The sequence below is a fragment of the Anabrus simplex genome, chromosome 7, assembly GCF_040414725.1.
Source record: "Anabrus simplex isolate iqAnaSimp1 chromosome 7, ASM4041472v1, whole genome shotgun sequence".
Lineage (NCBI taxonomy): Eukaryota > Metazoa > Arthropoda > Insecta > Orthoptera > Tettigoniidae > Anabrus > Anabrus simplex.
Window position 1 is genome coordinate 214,469,114 of NC_090271.1, and position 13,996 is coordinate 214,483,109.

At 41.1% G+C, this 13,996-nt stretch overlaps 1 protein-coding gene across 1 annotated transcript in view; it reads left to right on the forward strand.

Moving 5' to 3' along the window:
* LOC136877779 (calpain-B-like) overlaps positions 1–13,996 on the forward strand; it is a 459,866-nt gene that overhangs the window by 20,283 nt on the left and 425,587 nt on the right. The window contains exon 2 of the mRNA XM_068228742.1: positions 8,822–8,998. Coding sequence (XP_068084843.1) covers positions 8,822–8,998 — 177 coding nt within the window. The remainder of the gene's footprint in view (positions 1–8,821; positions 8,999–13,996) is intronic.

A 13,996-nucleotide genomic window follows, 5' to 3' on the forward strand; every position in this document is an offset into this window, starting at 1 on the left:
CCACGGCCGCTTCCTTCTCATTCCTAGGCCTTTCCTGTCCCATCGTCGCCATAAAACCTATCTGTGACGGTGCGACGTAAAACAAAGGCAACATACATACATACATTATAATTATAGACTGTTTAGCAAAAAAAAAAAAAAAAAAAAAAGTAAAAGTCACGGCACCCAAAGACATTCCTGTATTGAACGACTAAAATGTCACCAAGACACTTTTCTTAAGTGATATGCTCAGCTTGTTAAAAGCCAAATGTAATTAATGTTATTGGCTTTACGCCCCGCTAACTACTTCTATGGTTTTCGGAGACGCCGATGTGCATGAATTTAGTCCTGCAGGAGTTCTTTTGCGTGCCAGTAAATCTACCGACACGAGGGTGACGTATTTGAGCATCTTCAACTACCACCGGACTGAACCAGGATCGAACCTGCCAAGTTGGGGTCAGAAGGTCAACACATCAACCGTCTGAACCACTCAGCCCGACTAGTGAAAAGTAGATGAAGTCATATTTATCTTTATCATGTTTAACTTTTCCCTCCACCAAGATATTTAATGTTTCTCTTTCATGGGCCTTGGAAGTGGTAGGCCAGTTGCCCCAACCTTAAATATACCACGGAAAACCATTTTCAGGGCTGCCGATAGTGGGATTCGAACCTACTATCTCCCGGATGCAAGCTCACAGCCGCGCGCCTCTTTCATCCGTCAGCAGCTCTTCATCAAGGTAATAGCCGTTTAACATCTTTCTTTTTTCCTTGCCAGCTCAGCAGTTTAACCCGCGGGGCAGGTTCGAAACCTTTAATATGTAACCTCTAACTTAAAACATGTAAATTTTTTCCATCTTTGTAAGACTCCATATATCTTTAAATGTAAATCGGGGATAGAGAGTTCTTTACCCTCTCGAGCTCCCCTTCATTTTGATTTGAGGTGACTACGTTTTCATAACCGATTTTCTTCTCTCCCCTAATGTATTAAAATTTTCTTATACGAGTCACCTCCCTAGTGTGGGAATAGCCCCTGTGGAATCGGCCTAGCGCCACTTAGGTTTTAACAAGCTTTCATGTAGGAGTGCAAGTACTCGCCTCCATTCAGCTTTGTATTTTGGGCCATTAACTTATCCCGTTTTTGTTTTCCTTCCTGCGAAGGCCCAGTAGATTGGGTACGATATACCCCTGTTCCATTATAAGTTGTGCCTTGATCGCAGTTAAGTGTAAAGTCTGGTATTGCCTTTAATAGGCTTGAAAGATTGAGAGCAGGTCAGCTTTTCCTGGTGTTTTGAAAGGTGCCTCTAGGAGGTTTCACATTACTAGGTGGGAGCATGTGCTCCATGGAATTAGGGGCTTTCTGCCCTTTGGAAATTTGTGGTTGTGAGCTGAGAGCTCAGAAATTGTAAAAGGTGGGGCTCGAAGCCCAGATCATTCATTTCTCTCTAAATCCTTGCTTTTCTGGTCTTGTACCTGATAATTGGATTGCTGTTGACTTGTTGTACTCGTTAAGTTTTCAAATCCTATGTAAAATTTTGTTAATTTTTGTTGTCTATTGAAAATATAACCTTTATTTAAATTTTTAATTCATCTTTCGGACTTGTAGTTAGACCCATTCCAGCCCGCACCTTCTTTCACCTCTGCTGATCCACCAAAACACGGTAACAAGTGGTAGCAGAGCGTGGTTGAATGGGTCTCAATTTAGCCCCTTTTGACGGCTAAACTTGCTTTTGTTTTGATCTCTAACAATTTTCTCCGTCGCTGGAATTTTCTTTCTTATTTTCTAAATTTGTCTATCTTTGTCATAATGTCCAGCCCTCGCGATGTCCTCCATCCCGGCTATTTGCGCAAGGAGGAATTAATTTATGAATTAACTATTAGAAATGTTCAATCTGGAGGCACGGTTGCGACCGATACCACTAAACTTAAAGAATCTCTGGATTTGCCGATTAGTATCCCCATCTTGAGGGAAAAAGATATTGATGACGCTCTCTCCACGATCACGGATAATGCTACTGAAAGTTAGTTTTTTTTTGAAGGGGGTGATCCAGCACCTAATCAACTTAAACGTGTAAAAGCTAGATTGTTCCATTTTTACAATAGGGTTACTGATCTATTGTCTCTTAAGTTAAATGACATTCAAGGGAAAGAGGCTAGTGCTCTTCTCGAAAACATTTCTAAATTGTCCAGTAAAGTTAGCCTATTGTTAACTGGGGCAGTACCCCCCAAAACCGACCAACCCGCTATGGTAAACATAGTTAGCGAGGAGGATTCTCCCACGGGGGAAGAAAGTAGGATATCTGTAGGAGTCCAACAAACATCTGTCCCACTAGAAACTGAGTCCGGTTGTCGTACATCCATTCCACCCTTCGAATTGAATAATGCACCCTCTAAAACAGCTTCTCCACCCCTTAGGCAGTTACCTACTATGTCACCCGGGTTCAGTAGTTTGCCTCATCCATTAGCAATGTTGCTCAGGGGTATTTCTAAGTTTTCTGTTAACTCCACCCCAGTGATGTTATTTCATTCCTAAGGTTTTTAGTTGAGTTCCAAGATCACGCTCTTGTATTTTCTCTTTCTCCGTGTCAAATTTTGCAGATTATTTATCCCTATTCCATTGGTGTTCTCTCTGACAAAATAGTAAGAGCCAGTGCTGAACAATCATCTGTTGAAGACTTTCATGCCCACCTGCTAGCTAACTTCATCCCGGCTCGAGCTAGGTCATCACTAATACAGAAGTACTATTATAGAGTACAGCGACTGGATGAAAATCTGGACGACTTCATCCAAGACATTAAATTTTACACTAGGGTATTTGGTCTACATTTCCCTGAGAATCAAATTGTACAGGCCATTGTGGAAGGAATTTCACCATCTTACAGGTCATACTTGTGTTTTGCGTCGCGTCCGCAATCTTTTGCCGAATTAGAAGCTATGGCTGTCTCCGCCGAGGGAGTTAGATATGCGGACACATTACGTGTCGCGAAAGAGCCCCCTCCGTTTTCAGGTAATGTTCGACCTCCACCTCGCCGAACCCTCACACCCCGCAAATGTTATGCTTGTGGGTTGCCTGACCATCTCCGGAACAAGTGCCCTTTGATCAGATCCAACGGGACAAAGAATGGAGCAGGGTCATCTCGAGGCTGTTTTAAATGCGGCGCTTTTTCCCATACTGCCAATAATTGCCCGAATTCTAATAGCACTCCCTCCTGCTCAACTTCGGGTGCAACTTCCACCAATAATCAAAAGTGACTAGTGGCATCGACTGAGTCGGCGTGCCCAACTTCTTCAGGCTCAGCCCCGGTTAAAACCGACCAAATCTCACGGAAAACTCAGTCTTCTAATTTATCTTTTGAAGGCCCCAACGAATGTTTTAGGATTGCGGCGGATACCCCCGCACCTGTACCATTTCTCAAAATTGAATTGAATAATGAACCGGTGACAGCTCTATTAGATTCTGGCAGTGTGCGTTCCATTATTTAGGCTGATTGGTATTCCAAATTAAAATATGTTTGTAAATTTTCTGATTTTTGTTCTTCTTTGGTTCAATGCATTTCGGCTAACACTTCTCCATTAGAAATTTTAGGTTTTCTGTATGCCAAAATTAGAATTGCTAAATTTACTTGGAAAGTTAAACTTTTTGTGGCGAAGCATTTGTCTTGCCCCATTATATTAGGAGCGGATTTCATGTCGCACACCGGTCTAGTGCTCGACATTCAGAGCAAGTCTTGCACTTTCAAATTTGCTAGTAATTTCAAAATCCCCTTACTTAAATGTAGTTCTGTGTCATGTTCATCTGTTTCGCCTATCCAGGATGAGATGTTGTTAGACCTTAGACATCTACCTGAGGAGCAGGCCGATAGTATTCGTAAGTTGTGTCAGTCGTTTCCAGAAGTTTTCTCCAATACTCTTGGTGTTACTGACCTTATCGAATACAAGAATGAGGTTACTGATGCGATCTCTGTTAGATTTGCACCTTATAGGTCATCTCCACCTAAAATGAAGGCTCTGAAAAAAATCATAGATCAGATGTTGAAAGATGGTATAATTCGGCCCTCTAAGTCGGCGTATTTATCGCCGATTTTTCTAGTTCCGAAACCCCAAGGTGGCTTCAGGCCTGTGATTGACTATAGGGCTTTAAATCGGAAGGTGGTGTTGCAATCTGTGCCCCTTCCCGACCTTCACTCTTGTTTTTCATGGTTTCGAAAAGCTAAGTTCTTCACCATCTTACACCTCAATCAGGCGTATAATCAGATCCCTCTAGCTGAAGAATCCAAACATCTGGCAGCTTTTGCCACGGATTGGAACTTGTATGAATACAACCTCGTGCCTTTCGGGCTCCCCACGGGAGCAGCTGTGCTTACGAGACTGCTAGACAGGGTCTTCTCCGACATGAAATTTGAGTATCTATACCATTATCTTGATGATGTCGTCGTATTTTCTGAGACCTTTGAAGAACATCTAGATCATCTGAAAGAGGTCCTGAGTCGCCTTCGTAAGGCAGGGTTAACGGTGAAGTTGTCCAAGGTTGCTTTCGCTAAACCTTCCATGTCATTTCTAGGGCATATTGTGTCGCCCGATGGTGTCGCTGTAGATCATTCTAGAACACAGGCCATCCGTGATTTCAAATTCCTAAGGACATCAAAGGAATTGCCAGATTCATTGGTATGGTGAATTTCTTCAGGAAATTTATTCCTAACCTCGCTAATAGAACGGCGCCCTTGAACTTACTTCGTAGGAAAGGCGTCAAATTCGAGTGGGGTCCTTCTCAAAAAGCCGCTTTCGAAGATCTTAAATTAGCTCTGTGTAATGCCCCTGTTCTTGCCATGCCTGATTTCTCGAAGAAATTCATCGTCCAGACCGACGCGTCGTCGTCGGCGGTGGCTGCAGTTCTTCTTCAAGAGACTGAACTAGGGAGGCGACTCATCGCCTATGCGTCTAGAACTTTATCGGCTCAAGAAGCCAAGTATTCAATTTATGAACTTGAAGGTTTGGCAGTCTTATTTGCTCTAGAAAAGTTCCGCCTCTATCTAGAACATGTCAAGTTCGACTTGGAGACAGATAACCAAGCCCTAACTTGGGTCTTAGGTAGGCCGCGTCGCACTGGTCGCATAGCCCGCTGGGCCATCAGAATTTCTGCCTTCCAATTTGATGTTAGGCATATAAGAGGAACTGAAAATGTTGTTGCTGACGGACTAAGCCGTATGTTTTCTAATGATGTCGAGCCCTGTGAACAAGAAGACACTTCTTCACTTCCCGAGTCCATACATCCTGGTGTAAATGCCATTCTAACGGATGCTCCCATGTTGTTTAGGGATCTTGAAAAATATCAACGTGAAGACCCGACGCTGGCCCCGATCATGGAAACCCTTTCTTCTGGGGAACATGTAGTCCCTTATGTACTGAGGAATGGTGTTTTATGTTGCCCGTCGTGGCATGATCAGAAAATGAAAGTTGTGGTTCCAGCTGTTCTTGTACCTATGATCTTCAAATACTACCATGAGACCCCATTAGGGGGGCGTTTAGGCATCTTCAAAACTCGAGAAAAGATCCGAGAAATGTTCATTTGGAAAGGTATGGACGGTGAAATTCGTGAATTGGTCAAAGCTTGTAAAACTTGTTGGCTGAGTAAACCTGCCATGTCCACTAAGCGTCGTGCCACATGGAACGTCTTTACATCGACTACGTAGGACCCTTCCCCCAATCTAAGGGGAACGCCAACAAATTCATCCTTGTGTGTGTAGATGGTTTCACAAGATTTTCCTGGTTATTTCCGACTAAGCTGGCTACCGCTCAGTCCACCATTTCGTGTTTAAATTCCATATTCGCTTCTTTTGGTCCATGTCAATATATTGTTTCTGACAATGCTAAAGCTTTCACCTCCAATCTCTTCCGTAAATTCTGTTTTGATCTGTCCATCTCTCATGTGACTACTTCTGCATACTATCCTCAACCATCTCTAGCTGAACGGGTCAATCGTAATCTTAGGTCGGCTCTAATTGCCTATCATCATGATGATCATTCTAGGTGGGACACGTCCTTGCATTGGTTAGCTTTCGCTTTGAATTCGGCGGTTCATGAATCTCATAAGTTTACTCCAGCTTCCTTGATGTTTAAGTTTGTACCCAACACGCCGCTCTCTAACCTTTGGTCTCTTAGTGATATTCTACCTGAGACAATAGATCCAGATAATATTAGAGATCTTTGGAAGAAGGCTTAGGCCAACCTTAAAATTTCTCACGAAAAGGTTAGGGAAAGATATGATCGTGGACGGAGGCCCACCAATTTAAAGGTAGGAGACCAAGTTATGGTCAAAAACTTTGTTCCTGCGGGCAAACTTGTATTGTTTGAAGACCACTTTGTATTTAAAATCAAAGACAGAATTTTATGTTTATAGAGGGCAGCTCCGATTTCTGATAAAAATCGAGATGAAACCTCAATTGTTATTTAGGCCTAGTATATATATTAATCTTGTGGAGTTTGATTAGTAATTTGAGAGATTTAAATCGTAAAAAAATAGACATTCAATGTGCGCAAGAATACGTAGGTACCATAAGCGGTATACAGTCCCAAAAATTTCCCTTCATTCATGTACTAAGTTTAAGATTATTTGAGTTAAACCCCTGAGTTTTACTAATAAATTTCTTCGGCAATAAAGAGGATAAGTCGGAAATTCGGTCGATTACCTTGGCTGTTGTGAAGACTTAGTTTTAGAACTTCAACAACTACTACATATTCTCAATCCTTATATAGCTAACGTGAAATATTATGAATTACATCATATTTGACGCCTACTACATCTGAAGTTCTTCTAAAATTACAAATTTATACGTCAAACGGTTTGGACGAATAAATAATTTTGTCATAAGTCTACACACCCAATTAAAATCCCCTAAGGGTGTATTATTAAGACCTGTTATTATTTAAAATCTAAAATATATGGGAGCAACCATCATGTGCAGTTTTAACGTCGCGTGTCAAACGGTTTCAGAGAAATGAATAATTATGTTATCAGAACTCTCACCCCGTTAAAACCCATTAAGAGTGTGTTATTTTAAGACCACTCCTTAGTCAAAATGTAAGGCATACAAGAGCAATCATCATGTGAAGTTTCAACTTCGAACGTCAAACGGTTTCAGAGAAATTCATATTTTTGCAATCAGGGCTCAAAACCCCTTAGTAGGTCTATATGATTTTTCAAGACCACTTCCTATTTAATATCTAAGAACAGGAGCAACAATCATGTCAATTTTCAACGTCGTATGTCAAATGGTTGAGAAATAATTGTCTGTCATCGGGCATCAACCCCCCCCCCCCCGAGTGAAATGGATATTTTTGTTTTCGGGCCCCACATCCACTTCCAGTCAAAATCCCTTGGGGTGTATTGTTTAATAGAGGATGGTTGTCTAGTTGTACATCCTCTTAAAACAATAATGTTGTCAGGCTTCATAGTTCAAAAAAACATTTTTTTTTGTACGTCGGCCTCCATAATCTTGGAGATTATTTTGCATTTCATGCGAGGGGAGTAGGTTCATTGTAGCTGTATTCCGTATGCAATCATGGTGACTGTAATATTTGCTATATTTATCCCAAACGAAGATGGGACAGATTATCCGCTAAACGACCGGTTTTAATTGGTCTTCCAGTTAACGAGTTTGCATACCTCTGGAAGTCGTCCAACGATGAAACATTTTCGTACCTTTGCTGCTATAGAAATCATCATCATCAGTGGCAGCAGCAGCATTATTATCGTTATCATCTTCATCATCATCATTTTCTTCTTCCCCTTCCCTTCTTTAACTGCTTTTCCTAGTTGTGAATTGTGTATTACATGTGGACTTCGCCCTGTTAACGACCGGATACCATTTCTGACGGCAGCCGTATGTGGTGGGGTGTATTTACTTTTATTAATATAATTTATTAAACATATTGTGTACAAGGTATTCATTGATAAAGTGAAATTAGCATCGTTTGCATAATGCGATAATGTCAATATTCTTCTTTTGCACCAAATATATGTATTGCATGGTCCTCCACATATGGTGCTCTGATATCAGTCGGTGGGGTTGTGATATCCCTTGTTTAAACATATTCGGTGATGTAGTCCGTGGGCTGCCACTTTCGTATACAAATGGCACAACTGGTAGTTGGCCTCCTTCCATTCGTTGCTTGTCATCGCTGGGTTGATGAGGAATTCGGGATTAATGCCCTCGATTTATGTCGCCTGTCTACCAGGAATCTGGTGCTTTGTGGTTTTGGTGCCAGATTATGATCTTCAATCAGGTCTTCTATAAAGAAGGTTGTGTCTGTTTTGCGATTATTTTGAGACGCAGAGCGTTCTTGCCAGGTAGGTCGTTTTGACTCCCTCTAGCCGTTTGAGACGAGAATGTGAGGTGGTTCCATAACGTATTTCTGTTGTGGCTGGTTATGTTGGGTAATGCGTATATGGGAAGAGGTGTGTGGTGAGAAAACCCCGAGCTAGACAAGGCTAAAATCTCCAGCCCAGTTGGGAATCAAACCTGTCAACAGAAGGCTGTGACTTTGACCATTCAATCAAGATTCTGGGCTAATAGAACAATAAAAGCGTGTGCTTCTAAATAATGATCCAGTATTATACGTCTGGACATGAGATTTAGTACAAACCGAATGTAAATTCGTCGGTGTCAAACTTAAATTACCGTCTCTGACAGGAGAATCTGTCTAGTGAGGAAATATGCACGCATCAGGTTGTTTCTTCCTTTCTTCTAACGTAAGGAGGGTATGCATTTTTTCCTGAATTTAAAATTAATTGTAAAATACTCTCCTGTCCGTTTACTTATGAAGTTATCCATTTTATGTTTTCTAGTTTGGTGAACGGGGTTCGGGAATTTCACCGAAAGGATCGGTCCAGGACTTCTACAGACTTCGAGATAGCTGTTTGGAAAACAACACCTTGTTCGAGGATGAAAATTTTCCGGCGGACCGTCCGTCGATCTACTACAGTCAATATAAAGTTTCGCCGCACAAATGGAAGAGGCCGAATGTAAGTAATTTTATAAGTACTGGATTAAAATAAGTTGTTTCTGAAATCTTTAGACTGGAGGCTGAGTGGATTCTCAAAGTACCATCTTAGGTTAAACTATGTGTAGCGGATGGTGACCATTGTTTTAAGGGACCAAACATCTTGTTTATCAGCTCCCGATCCTATGAATTAGGCCTATCATCTAAAGGCACTGTTCGTAACTTGTTTGCTAAACCTCAGTACTATTTCCACCTCAGAAGATTCCATATTACAGCAGCCATCAATGAAAGTGTGATATACTTACTTTCTCTGCTCCTGCGGATGTTCCCGTGGACAGTGACGACGATGAGACAGATGTTTCCCAAATGCCACTACCTCTGAAAAAATTAAGCATAAGGAAGGCTGCACCGATATTGATACTATTTTAAACTATTTGAATAGCGAAAAGGTGATGGAACAGAAGAAGGACCATGATCGTACTGTTTACCTATTTTGAGCTTTGCGGAGATGTTAAAAGATGTTCATCTCGAAAAAAAGTGGAGATAGCCCAAATGTTTGGCCAAACTGAACTACGCGATGCCTCTGGCGAAACTCCAACCCCATTATCTCTGTTTAACACAAGCAGTTAATTTCCCCCAAACTCCGATGAATTGAATTATATAGAATTTTATGCAAATTACACAAACGGCTTACCAGTTTGGATTCCGTGAACCCTTGACAGATGCAACAGAAGTTTTACGAAACTTTCACCGGAGAAACGTAACTGAATTCTGAGTATATTTCTACTTATTTACGAAATTAGTCCTTATATCTTAAATGTAGGATTATGTAAAAATGATTAAATACAAGATAAACATTTTTGTACTTACGTCAAGCAGATTGCTAGCTTTTCCTTCGTCCCAATGGGTTTCCTTCAGATAGTGATCTGTTTCCATATTTTAGGTTGTAGGAGTGTATGTAAATTCCTCTTTAGAAATGCGTAAATATGTGAAAAACCGGTCTACAAATCAACTCAGTTCACAGCACAATTTTTGAAACTCCCCGAAAGTCTCTTTTCACCTTTTATTTTGAGCACCAATATCCTTTTTCGTTTTGTTTCTCTCAAAGCGAACAGAAGTAATTCTTCGTCGGAGGAAATGCTGCACATTTTATTAAAAATAAAACACGAAAGCAAGAGTTCAAAAAATGTAATGAAGTCGGTACCCAGTTGGTTGTGACGGCTTTCAATCTGGTTCGTCCTGTGGTCATTTTGTCCGCCCTTCCTGTTTGATTGAGCCTTTAGTGAGAATGAATGTAAGGTTGAGAGAATATAGAGAGAATTCGGTGAGAAAGGCATAGGGCATGAAGGTGATGGCCTTTCGTCTTAACTATGCAAACTCGTCGTAAGCCGAGGTTGCATGATCATAGCAATGAAGTTCGATTATGTAGCGTATACAAGCGCTTTGAGCACTTTGTAACTTACCAGCATGAGTCGCAGTCAGGCTATTGGCCACTGTAAAGTACATAATATTTTTCATAATAGTTAAAATGAGGTTAACACTAACGTAGAGGAAACCCACTCTTTAAACTTCAGAGAAAAAATATTCTGGAATCTGTTATTCGAGGATTACTCCTAGTTTTTTGACCGATTCAAGGTATTCAGCACAGTAGATGAGTCACGCAGTTATAATTTTCGAAGAGTCACATGATTATTGATTTTGGACTTAATTTCTGGGTGCGAAATTAAGATTTCGTGAGATTTTGCGTCGTTTAGTCTAAGTCTATCCAGGTCTATCCAGTAACAAATTTCTATTAAATGTTTATTGAAAATGTCTACCGAACGGAGTGGCAACGTTTGCTAACGCGCTACGGTTACGGCTCCAGGCTTTTCATTCGGGATACAAGTCGGCTCGAACTCCACCGTCGGCTGTCCTGAAAATAGTTATCTGTGGTATCCCATTTTTAATTCCAGGCAAATGCCAGGGCAGTTCCAATCCACAGGCCACAGCCGATTCCTTCCACCTCCTTACACAATGTCATTCATCATAATTCATTTAATCTTCATTAACTCTTCATCTCAGGTTGGCGTCGGATAGGGCATCCGTCCGTAAAATATGCAATATTAATTCTCGCCTCATTCCCGAACGCGTATCAAGAAACGGGACTAAGAATGTGGACAGGCAAGACTTTGTTGAAAGTCTTTATTGCTTCAGGTGGTCCTTCCGTTTCATAGTGCAAGTATAATTATTGAACATCTACCGCGTAAGGTGGCGTCTGCAGTTGCGAAGTGCTGAAGTGATATTGTTGATATGAAATGAGAAGAGAACAGGTCTTAAAATTGACCCCTGTGTTATCCCAGCCTCTGTGGTTTGGGAGGATGAAAATTCGTGTAATAATAATAATAATAATAATAATAATAATAATAATAATAATAATAATAATAATAATAACAATAATAATAATAATAATAATAATAATAATAATGTTATTTGCTTTACGTCCCCTTAACTACTTTTTCGGTTTTCGGAGACGCTGATGAGCCAGAATTTAGTCCCGCAGGAGTTCTTTTACGTGCCAGTAAATCTACCGACACGAGGCTGACGTATTTGAGCACCTTCAAATACCACCGGACTGAGCCAGGATCGAACCTGCCACGTTGGGGTCAGAAGGCCAGCGCCTAACCGTCTGAGTCACTCAGCCCGGCATGAAAATTCGTTAGTATTGGTGTCAGCAGAGTCAAAAGCTTTACTAAAATCAACTTGTTACTTGCCTTCTGTCCCTAGCCTTCGGTACTTCATCTGTAACTTTATTTAGTGCTATGATTCTGGCGAAAGTCAATCTGGTATTCATCAAGGATATTATTCTTTCGGAAACAGTTGGAAACTTGCTGATGAACGACGTCTAGTAATGCTTTTGAAAGAGCTGATGCTATGCTTACAGTGCGGTATAATAATGTTATTGAGAAAGAGTCAAAGTTTCCAGTATTATTACCGTTTTCTCCCTGTTGAAGTAAAATGTGCTAATTAGTTCCTCGGCTTCCGACCGTCGTTTGTTTCTCACCGAGGGCAACGCAGTTGGTGACTGTAATCTTCGTGCTCAGATGGCTTAGCGACTCGCTTAGAGACTGGAGTGTCCAACAGCGGTTGGACGATTGCTCAACATGAATCTTGTAGCACTTTCAGGGCATAGAAAACTGCTGTAATATGGTTAAACCACGTTTCAGAAGGATTGGGACTTTACTAGTTGCAACTATTTACTTACAGCACATAAAAAAAGATAAACATGTTACCAAGTTTTACTGTCCTTCAAAGTAGTCGAAAACATTGTGTACAACCCGTTGCCAGCGATTTGGAAGCCTTAGGACACATTTAGCAGCGTCTGTTGTGTTGATAGTTCCTATGGAGCGGCCTGCTGTCTGACGAATCTCTGGAACAGTGCTAAAGCGAATCCCACGAAGTGGTTCCTTCACCTCAGGAATCAAGTCAAAGCACGAGGGCTTAAGTCAGGGAAGTATAATGGATTGTGCAGCGATTCCCAGCCCCATCGATCGAACAAATCAGTCACAGCTTTCGCTGTATGCGGCCGAACGTTGTCGTGCAAAATATTGGGTGGGTTCTGCAGAAAGTGTCGCAGCTTCTTTCTAAAAGCTGGTCGCAGGCTGTGTTCCAAAATTGGACAGTAATACTTGTTACGTGCTCCCTAAATCACAGCTACTATGTTCAGCTTTCATTTTACCTTCTGCCTACTTCGCTCCCGTGCTGCCGTAAACATTCCAACTGGACTTACTGTGCTCTGTCTGCTCACTCGCCTCACCAGGGACTGCTTGCTGTTTCGCCTTCCTGGTCTGCACAAGATTACGTCACCAGTTTCTCGTATGTTCTCGGCTACGCTTCGCTCCGGTATAAAAGTCGCCGCTGCCTTCCTATCATCGGTCAGGCATTCTCTGTGTATATAAGCGGTGGGAACAGGAACCCCTTCGCACGGCTGCCCGTAGCGATTTTAAATAATTTTCGTTCTACGTGACATCATTTCATCTCAGTGCAGGGTGAGCAGACTTGTAATTTTGTTATTGTGATACTTTGGATTTTCTTCACTGCTTGGCCCCTCCGGTCTTAACTTACATATTTTTCGAACTCTGGCCCATCTGGGCACGTCATACTGTTTGTTTAAAGAACTTCAAATCATTTAGATTTGGTCATATGTTGTGGAAAGGACTTGTGCTTGGGCGAACTTTTCTCTCTGATATGGACCTTTTTGTGTACGTCCTGTGTGCGTGTGTTTTCAAAATCATTGAAATAGATGCAGCAGCTTGATTTTCAGCCTCTCTCACCGTCGCCATTCCCGTCAACACTGTTTCCGCATTCCTTGTCCCTACGTATTTTTTCTGTTCCTCTGACCTCCTTCCTATTTCATAAATTTTAAGTGGTTCTAAATTGTAATAGTGGCCTTTACACATTGTTAACTATTTTGCATATGGTGTGTAATTATGGTGCTTTTTCTCTTTTAACGTGTCAAGATTACTGTTAGATCTCTTCTCAATTGTCGATAAGATATTCTATCTCCAGTCGAATACACTTATTACACCATAAAGTGTTTCCCCAGGTGTATATGTTATTTTCAGTTATAGCGTTATACCTAGGTCTATTCACGGTCTAATTATCGTCCCTTTAAATTTTTATTTGTATTGCCATAGCAATCTTGAAAATTCGAGTCACGATCTCAAATCAACTTTTCCCTTGATGAGTCCCATGTAACTTTTCAAATTTTAGCTTATGCTTAAAAAATGGAGCAATCACTGTAATTTGATAATTATCAGAATTTCTTGATTATAAAAATGTTTCCCTTTGGTGGTTTTGTTAATACATCTTGTGACTTGAACCTTGTTGTTTGAGCTGTTGTGTTATTTCCCTTTTCTTATGTACTTACCACGATATACCTCCTGGGCAAAAGTCCTGAAATCCCTGCGCTAATTCTGCTGAAGTCTTGAATGTTATCCTCATTATATGCTTCGCTTTATTTCCCTATGTCGTCTGGCACTTG